Raw genomic sequence first — 10,366 nt, forward strand, 5'->3', positions numbered from 1 at the left:
TAGAGCCCCATGTGGGCGTGTAACCCTCAGCCAATAGCCAGGCTGTGCAGCCGTACTCATTTCCAGGTCAAACACCACCACTTTGTCACATAAATGGAGTGTTTGTATTTTCAGGACAGAATAAGGCAGACTGCTGCAGTAGAATAAAGCATCACAAGAGCGTGCACCATTAAAGGTTCTTTCAGTCTATAGAACTCATCTGCTGATAATTGGTACAGGATAATCCCTGAAGCTATTTCTTCCCACATTTTCCCACAAGAGAAAATTAAGAAAAATGTTTTCGCATGAGGTCAAAGTTCCTAATTTCTTCTAAAGATCAAACTTCTGGTTCAAGAGGATTTGAACGATGCTGTAGTGAAATAAAATTCTACTTTTAAGACAAAAAATAACTTCTTGGAAAAGATAATCAAACTCATCTGGAGGTTTATTATAATCTGGATTCGTTTACAAAACAACCAAAGTTGAGTGCACAAACTACTGCAATGCTCTGAAAGATGTACAGATATTTTACACACTTTCTCTCACACTGTATGCAGCTTTCTACAACACTATTGCACCAGGCAGCCACACACACGAACACTCAGACATAAAAATGTTCTCTGAATTCGACGAAGGTGACGATCAACACCTTTTTGTTGACGTGGACACACACACACACACACACCATCCGTCTCAGGGCTGCATGCGAATGGCTCCGTCCAGTCTGATGACCTCTCCATTGATCATAGGGTTCTCAGCCAGTGATGTCACCAGGTGGGCAAACTCAGCGGGGTCTCCCAGGCGAGAGGGGAAGGGCACCTGGCGGGCGAGGAAGGAGCGCACCTTCTCTGGGAGACCAGCCAGGAGGGGAGTGGAGAACAGACCTGGAGGATGAAAGAGACAGAACATTGAGATGTATACACCAAGGAAATATCCTTATGTGGTGTTCAGATCTTAAGTTAACTCAGATCATGCACTCAATGAAAAGTACCAACACAACAATGTTAAATACTCCATTTAAAGTAAAAGCTGGAAGAGCCGCCTGCGAGTTCCCGGACACTTGCAACAGCAACAGAGAGAGTTGTATATAAGACAAGGACGGTGTGTCTGCGTTGCTCCACCGCTGTAGGGGATGAGATCTCAACGGGACACGATTTCTGTGTGCCGTTACACTCCTAACACTGACCCGGTGCTATCGTGATGACTCTGATGCCCATGGGTGCCAGATCTCGTGCAATGGGGAGGGTCATTCCTACAATACCGCCTTTAGAGGCGGAATATGCCGCTTGGCCGACCTGGAGAGGAAATGGAGAGCACAAAAACAAATTTGAGAAATGGAGCGACCACTCAGTTGTTTCTTTAATGCTTTTTTTTTTTTTTTTGTTCATTTCAAATGACCTGTCCATCAAAGGCGGCCACGCTGGCTGTGTTAATGATGCAGCCTCTGTGTCCATCTGCATCCGGCTCGTTCTTCCCCATCGCACCCACAGCAAGACGAATCACATTAAAGGTTCCTGCAATGTTCACCTGCAGAAGACACACAGATGTTATTGTGGTCATTTTAACTCCTTTATATACTGCTGGGTAGTTAAATCTGCAGTAATGCATCATGTTCAATAAGATCATCATGTGTTTGTGGAGTCGCCGTCCCGTGAGAACCACGCATCTCTAAAAAGTCAACTTTTCATGAGCTCAGAATAACGTTTTCAGCTTTGTGACTGTTTTTTTCCGACTGATCCAGGAGGATTTTTAAATAGTTTATTTAGTTAAATAGTCTCTAAGAAGTAAGAGAATTTTCTCAACACATAGTGGAACATTTAATCTTTCAGTTTATCACAAACTATCAACACGTCTGGAGATACATATTACATAGATTAAAAACATAATCTGAGAAGTGACTAAAGCTGTCGAACAAATCTAATGCAGTAAAAACATATTAAGATTTACCTCTATGATTTAGTAGAAGAATAAAGTTGCATAAAAATCTAATTCTCGAGTAAAGCACAAGTACTTTCAATTTGTTCAGAAGTGCAGAGCTTTAGGTAACGTAGTTACATTCCTCCACTGGAACTGTCACACAGCTGCGACTGATATTCATTTTTCTACTGATCTACATCCTTACATTGATCACACGCTGGAAGTCCTCCAGGCTGTGAGGGAGGTCCTTCTTAAAGTTATACGTTTTAACGGCGACAGCGATGCCGGCACAATTAACTGCCAGGTCCAGCTTCCCAAACTTCTCTCTGGCCAGGGTCACCGCCGACTGCACGTCCGCTTCTGATGTCACCTGAGGAATGAGAAGGCTGAGAGGTAAATATCACCGAGCAGACGCGTGTAAATGCCCCAAATATAGAGACCGGTTCTTTGGCTCAATTTGCATCCAGCAAGTAGAGGAAAGTCTGGCATAAATAATGTGGAGGGTCAACATGTATCACATGCACCAGTACTCATTATGTTGGATGATGTGTGAGCGCCATCTGCTGAGCTCAGAGCATCATTTTAGAGCTCATATTACAGCTGCAGCCTTGATCTGTATTTTGTTTCTCTTACGGTTCCCACAAGACCAATTAGTACATTTTCACAAGTTTCCAGATTTTATATCTTCCCATAAAAGTTATTATCCTTAAAGATTTTATGGTTTTTCAGCAAAAAAGCGTCTCAGTGTATTTACTTACTTACTTTATTTATACTGTAACAGTCTATATAGTTGTTTTTATGGTCAGTGGCAGAGTCCGCCATACCCGCACTGGATTCAAGGTATTTAACTACAGAAGGGATTACAAGGACACAATGCATGCATGCATGTAATCCAGGTTTAATAATTGTATTTTTATCTTCATGGTATCAGCTTCACTGTTTACTGCTCCCGCTACAGCCGTAACAGCTAATGCTAACACAGCCTTTTCCTACTGCTGCTGCTTCAGATCAAACAAATTCAAACACAGGGTGGCTTTTATTGTGATGGAGTCACAGGAAACTCAGTGCATTTGTCACAGAGGACAGCGCTGATAGAAATCAGGTCGCAGTTGCTCATGATACGATGGAAGAAGGCAGCGTATTGACCGACTTCTGTACAAAAAAACAACGTGAGAAAGAATTAAGAGACTTTTTGTGTGATGTACTCTCCATAAGAAATATACTCCACCGTTCAAGTTTGTAATCACGTGCCACAAAAGCTTAATTGTCAGATGTCTGCTCGATATGTTTTAATGGTCTTTCATGCTTTCAGGTTGTAAGTCCTCTTTACAAATAGATGTTATTCTGTATGAAGGGTTTGTTCTGTACATGGAGAACAAAACACCGTACAATGGTTCAACCAGACAATTGAAAGTGCAGAAAGAGACGAAGGTCCTTCTGAGCAACAGTTCAATGGGAATAGAATTAATCACCAGTTATTAATTAAAGAAACTGGAAGCTTAGCATCAAAATGTCTGCAGATTTAAAGAGGAACAGCTTCCTGTTTCAATGTCAAAAGAACAGTAATAGAGTCTGCAGCAAGCTGGAATAAACATGTTGCTTTAGCAAAGCTCTTCGTCAAACTTCACAACAGAAATAAAAGGTTAGTGTAGGGTTTTTATATAGATATATAAATATATGAAATATAAAATGACATTTGTTGTTTGAATTATACTGTTTTTATCTGTTAAAATGTGTGTGTTTTTAAGGAAAGAAGCAAAGAATCAATAGAACAGCTTATTAATAACTTCTTTACTGTAATGTACAGGTTTATTGATTTTGCATGAGTGTGTTTTGGACCCACGTCTGCAGGAGCGAAGGCACAGCGGTCCCCCAGACTGGCTGCCAGAGCCGGTCCATCAGAGGAGGGCAGGTCCAGGATCACAGCAGACGCTCCGTTCTGGATCAGACGCTCCACAGTGGCCCGGCCCAAACCGGACGCACCGCCCGTCACCAGCCCAACCATACCCTACGCAACACACGCACACACACAGGGACACACACACAGATACACACACACACAGGGACACACACACACACACACACACACACAGGGACACACACACACACACACAGGGACACACACACACACACACACACACACACACACACACGGACATGGACGCACCAGAGGGTGGAGGGTAGTACAGGATATAAAAAACACAGGAAAAAAACATGGGTCACTGAGAAAGACGGGTAAAAAAAAAGATCAAAATTGCTGATTGATTAAAAAAGCAGAGGTATCACTTCATCACTTAGGAGTTTGACAGATAGGAAGTAAAGATTATTATTACTCAAGTGATAACTGTTTGTGGAGCTGAAATGATTAGACGACTATTTGATGAGTCAATCAACTTAAAGAGAAGATAAGATAGAACTTTATTAATCCCGAAGGAAATTCTTCCACCAGAGATTGCTCAAAAATTATAACAATATCATTAGAAAACAAACCAGAGTAATAAATATAAAGTTTATAAGTAGTAATACTGACACCAGTTACAAAGAGAAATTTTCACGAAAACCCCTAAAACCTAAATTATAATATGCTGGGGTTTTTTTTGTCTTTTTTTTTTGCTCGCTAGAGAAAACACAGCTGAACGCGCTCACTTTTAGTGTTTTGGACGATGTGTTTGCCTAAAATCTAACGGAACTACCAATACGCACAGTGCAGAGTACATCGCCGCCACTCAGCGGCTGTGACGCGGGCAGACAGCTTAGTCAGTTTAATTGTTGTGAAATGTCTTATATGATACTTTAGAGCCAGTTGGGATGCATTCATTCAATCACACAGTACAGCAGTGGTCCTCGCAGACACAGCTGGCAGAGATCTGCGGTCTACTGAGTGCAGCTTTCCAGTTCATACTGTTGTCATTGGAACTACTTTATATCCAAGACTGAGTCACAACAGTTGACAGTGAATTCTATGGATTAGTTATTGCTGAATCTTTTCAAATGGATCTTTTTCACATCACTGAAAACATGTTTTTAATTATTTAGTTGGTCTCTAAACCTTCATCTTAAATGTGTAGAGTTTCAGACCTCTGGTAGCTCTATGGAGCTAGTCAGCTAGTACACACGTATGTACCCGATACTGGGGTTAAAGTACTTCTTAAAAATATTTAACTTATGGGGAAATGTACTTGACACGTCTGTTATACCTCAAGAATACACCATGCATTTTGGTGAGTAGCACTGAATGTAAACAAAACTTGTGTGTCGTTGGTCACTTTCCTGTGAGAATCTCTCAAAAGTAAACTTGTCATTAACTCAGAATAAACAGCCCTGTTTTCAGATTTGTGACGATGCATTCTCCAGCTGTTTATTTAGCCTAAGCAGTAGGAGAATGTACTCAACACATAAAGGACTTCCTTCAGTTTATCACAGACATTCAACAACAACACATGTAGAGAAACATGGTTTTCAATGCACAGGGGGATGAAAGATATAATCTGAAAAGTAAACAAACACTGTAACTAGTGCAGGAAAATGTACAATATTTCCCTCCAAGATGTAGGAGTACGAGTGTAAAGTAGCTTTAAGAAGAAATACTCAAGTCAAGTACAAGTACCTCGAATTTGTACATACGTAGAGCACTTGAGTAGATGTACTTGGGCAGACAGTACTAATGTCAGGGACCAACGACGTTATGTTTGTGGACTAAACCTCCAAACTCTTGTCTCAAAGTCTCCAATGTCAGTGTAACCGAGAAGACAAAGGTTGACAAACACGCTGCTGTGTGGACTCATTAATTCCCTTCTGTTGTGTTACACAATGAAACTTCGTAGTTACGAGGAAAATAAATTAACAAGGAGAAGACAAACACACACATAAAGCCCAACACAGGCGTCTAACAAGTGTAACGCGTCCTATATGTATTATAAGTCATGTAAGTGTTGCAGTGTGGAGATTTTTCTTTTTCTTTTCTCACCTTGACACACCGAATGTTCGCCATGTTGGTTTATGAATGGATCACCGTCTTCTTCTTTAGTGTTTAATCTGGGTCGTTAAACCAGTTTAGTGCTGCATTACCGCCACCAGCTGGACTGGAGTGTGTAACAAGAGATTATTCAGGAAGAAACACTATTTTAGGTTATTAAAATAATGTCACTTTATAGGGTATAGTAAAGGGTTCATAATAAAGCCGATAGCCCTGGTGGGGAGACGATCTGATACTATTTTCTTAATATAAGATGTATTCACTGGGATATGTAGTTCTGCACCAGCACACCCTGCACGTGGATAGTAGGAGCTACCACTTGATATGTTGAAGCACGGATTAATTTAATTAAACAATAAAAAACAGAATAAAAATTAGATAAAACAAAAATAATGAATTATAATATAAATAAAAAAGAACAAAACAAAATTGTATACGATTAAATACAATTATGGAATCAATAGAAGAAGAAGAACCAACAACGTAACAACGGACCTGTTGTTAGTGGGGTTCTTACTTATAAGGACAGTATAATACTATACAGCAAGTGTGAGAGTAATATCATTCATTTTACGACTTTAGCTTTTAAGCCCCGCCTACTTCTGTCTGTTTTGACCAATGGGTGAGCGTATGAGGGAACGCCTGCTCTGGGATATGAAGGATGATGTCCAATCACAGACACTCTGCTGCTCAACAAGGTCAGCTCAGGCGACTCTTCAGGAAGTTTAATAAGTCAAGTTCATCAGGTTTTGTCTTGGTTACTGACTTATCTGCGGTGGAAGACGTACTTAGATCTTAAAATACGACGTTGAAGAAATACTCTCCTATTCAAGTAGAAGTCATGCATTCAAATTTTATTAAAAGTACAAACGTTTTAGCAGAGAAATATAAAGTAAAAGTACTTATAATGGAGAATAGCCCATTTCAGAATTATACATATTATATTACTGAATTATATTTGTTGCACTGTCACCTTAATGTTGATGCTGGGAAATGTGGAGCTAATTTTAATTGCTTTATATAACCTACTGCTGGGTAGCTTGTGAATGTGCCCCCAGTGATCAATAAAGTTGTATCTTAATCTATAATATTACATCATGATTTATCTGTTAATTAAAATGTGTGTTATTAATCTGAGTCTGCAAGGTCAGTTAAATTAAATATAATATAAAGGTACAATGCTTCCCTCTAAAATGTAGGAGAGACGTATAAAGTATCAGAAAATGGAAATACTTAAGTGAAGTACATGTATCTCAGAATTGTACAGTATTGTACTTGAGTACAGTACTATTTTATTATTCTATTATTCTACCTACCTTCCCAGGGAATAAGGGTGGAAAATAAGGAATTTTCTAAAAACCTGGTACATTACGTTATCTATCTATCTCCTTATTTTAGTATACATATATGTATATATTATAATTATATTATATATATTGTCCAACCTGTTTCATCATTCAGTTAATACTCCTTCAATTGAGTCACTCAGGCTGAAAATAAATGTCCCAGAATGACATTTAGTAAAGCACAAACACATTTAGAGGTACAACTGTTATCTCCTTTATTTTAAAGTGAATACAAAATTACAGCATTTAAAATACCACAAACTTTCTACAATTACTTTAAGAATCTATGACGACGACAATGAAATAGATCACAATTTCCAGCAAATCTTCACATACTCAGCAGGTGAATGGAGAAGGAAAATATATAATTTATATTCCTGATGAAGCGATTATTCTTTTGGTCCAACCAACAGTCAAAGCCCACAGATACTTAGTTTAAAGCTGCAATGATTAATCAAATGAGAGGAATGTTTCACCTATTTAGACAATCTTTTGATGATTTCAGTCATTTTCAAACAAAGACACTTCTCCGGTTTCAAAATTTCCAATGTCAGGATTTTCTGCTTTTTTATATCACTGTAAACTGAATACTTTGGGGTTTTAAATTGTTGGTGAGACAAAACAAGGAGGTGTCATGCTGGGCTCTGGTTATACGCATTTTATAGACTGAACTAATCAAGAAAATAATCTGCAGATTAATCTGACACACACGCGCAGCAGCTGGAACACAGTGAATTATGCTGCCACGCTGTGGAAGGCAGTAAGTTGTATAGTTGTATCTCCAAATTAGGGGTTGCAAATATCCCAACACCCCACAACAACACAACTTACTACCTCACCACAGCACAGCTACAGACACGTCTGCGCTGGGACGTCGTAAATCCGGCCCAGGGAGGTTATTAAATAGCAATAATGTCAAGAATTTTACAAATATCTTAATATCTAATACCTCAGGATTCTCCTTCTACGACTGAGAAACTTAAGTAATAGAAATACTGAATTCATGATACAGGTGTTTTCTTCTGATAAAACAAGGACAGCAGAATATAACGAGCTAAATTAATCCTATGTTCATGATGTAATTTAGGAGCACTGTTGGTCACCAATGGCAACAGAGGCTTATTAAGTCACCGTGGCAACTGAACATGGATATGCTGGAGATCTCCATCGTGAGGGTTTTAGGATGCCGTGAGAAAGACAGTAGGCTGTATAGTTATCTCCCAGATCTGGTGTGATCCTAAAACTATACAAACTACTACCTCATCCCACAGCTCCCCTTTCATCCGTTGAGTTCAAATCATTGAAGGTCTTTCATTTGAGTCCCCTTCTATCTGTTTAAACATGTCGGACAAGGACACGACTAAAGGAATAGGATGTGAGAGGACAGGAGAGGTGACCAATCTTCAAATGATGTAGCCTATTTCTCAAAAGGCTTCCTGTCCTTGAGGAGTGTCTCCAGGGCCAGACGACTGCCTAGGGGACAAGAAAAAGACATGTTATAAAGGGGGCCAGGACGTGACGAACTGGCCTCGACACCAACGAATATTAAAACAGCAATCATTGAGCAACCGCTAACATTTTCTTAGCTTGTATCCTACATCAGGTGAGGCTAACAGGCTAACCCGGACACCAACTCAGCCATTTAAGCTAGTTACCATTAGCTGCTCATCAAATAAGCGCTTGTTGACATTACGATATCTACTAAATTAGTAAGAACTAAAACGTGTCACGAGGTATTTAATTTTGGCTTTTAACTGCAGCACCAGCCTTTGAAGTGAGCTAGCCAGCTAGCTAGCCCAATAGTGTTCGCAAGCTAGCTGACAGCTAGCTGGAATTGGCGGTTCTCGACCTCTCAGTCCTGCTGTCACATCCGTCTGTCGCGCGCAGCTCCCAAGTGGTTCATCTGTACCAGTAACGGTTGGTGATGTTCCGCTCGATGCAGCGGATACTCGTACACTAAGTGTCGACCTTTCCTAACAGAAGTATCGCAGCGAGATGTTTCGATGCCTCGCTTCACCACGCCAAAAAAAAAATCACGTGACCACCCCCCAAACGAGGCCTCGCTACGTCACGGTCGTGTCAGTGGCGAATCTAGACTCTTGGGGGGCCGTGTGCAACTAACTAGCAAGCTGAAAGTATGGGGGACGAAAGCTGCCATGTCAAGAAGTGGGTGTTAGCGATGGGTAGGATGAGTAGGAAGCTGGATGGTGACCTTTAAAGAATAAAAATAGTAACATAAGTACACAGCAATAACATTTTTTTTTCAGCACTTCTGACTGTTTCATCATGGACGCTGATTTAATTGAGCCATACAAATTTACTACCAACAGTTCGACCAGACTTCAGTGATTAAGGCCAACATTTTCTCTTCATCTTGTCACAGGGTACTTTACCCTAACTCTTGCTAGTTGTCTGTTTGGGAGCAGGTCACCCATGGGTTCACCTCAAGCCTTCATGTGAGCCCAGGGGATTCTGTGTATCACCCACCAGCCATCTTTCCCAGTGGAGCGAGATCTTTCAGTGGTTCCTGCCGGCATGCCTAAATATCGCGAGATTTACGGTCTATAAAGGCGCAGGGAGCGCACAGAACGAGACTTCAAGTGCAAACTGCCCCAACGAGCCACACAGACCATATATCAAGTATATTTGGTGATATTTTTAATGCAGGACTTAATTAGGTAATAGCTGAAACATGAAAAGTTTACTTTTTATACGTGGTTCTCAGGATAGCGACGCTATAAACATGATTGTCACAGAATATGCATTGTTGTAAATAAAAATACCCCCTAGCATGCACATGAGTTAAAATAACAGTAAAGTTCAACAAATATGCAATATTATTAATCTAGAAACATAATAGAGCACAGGGAACACTTCACTGCACAACCAATACTTGTTATAATTTAAGTACATTTTGCTGAGAATATACTTACATATTTTTACTTGTATTTTCAGTGTGGTACTTTTACTTGTAAAGAATCTAAATATATCTGCCTCCACTCGTATTAAAATCACAATTTGGTGTTCAGTTCATTTCAAATAATGGTGTCTTTGCTTTTATAATCTTAGTGATCATACTGGTGTCTAATCTTTCTAAATCAAAGCCAAAGTAAAAAAAAAAAAAAATCAAGACACCGGACACAAGAAA

At 39.8% G+C, this 10,366-nt stretch overlaps 1 protein-coding gene and 1 long non-coding RNA gene across 2 annotated transcripts; both read right to left on the reverse strand.

Annotated features, from left to right (window-relative positions):
- Positions 1 to 406: 406 nt before the first annotated feature.
- hsd17b10 (hydroxysteroid (17-beta) dehydrogenase 10) lies at positions 407 to 5,930 on the reverse strand. The gene is made up of 6 exons (XM_076097210.1): positions 5,864 to 5,930; positions 3,740 to 3,904; positions 2,102 to 2,266; positions 1,378 to 1,506; positions 1,166 to 1,274; positions 407 to 863 (listed from the first exon to the last, which is right to left on the reverse strand). The coding sequence occupies exons 1-6, from the start codon at positions 5,885 to 5,887 to the stop codon at positions 673 to 675; spliced, it is 783 nt and encodes a 260-aa protein (XP_075953325.1). The 5' UTR covers positions 5,888 to 5,930; the 3' UTR covers positions 407 to 672.
- A 1,486-nt stretch (positions 5,931 to 7,416) lies between these two features.
- On the reverse strand, positions 7,417 to 9,693 carry LOC142955971 (uncharacterized). The gene is made up of 2 exons (XR_012955982.1): positions 9,068 to 9,693; positions 7,417 to 8,691 (listed from the first exon to the last, which is right to left on the reverse strand). It is a non-coding gene; the product is annotated as an uncharacterized LOC142955971 (long non-coding RNA).
- Positions 9,694 to 10,366: the final 673 nt, after the last annotated feature.

Source organism: Anarhichas minor, unplaced genomic scaffold (genome assembly GCF_050575085.1).
Source record: "Anarhichas minor isolate MPS153535 unplaced genomic scaffold, ASM5057508v1 ptg000003l, whole genome shotgun sequence".
NCBI lineage: Eukaryota > Metazoa > Chordata > Actinopteri > Perciformes > Anarhichadidae > Anarhichas > Anarhichas minor.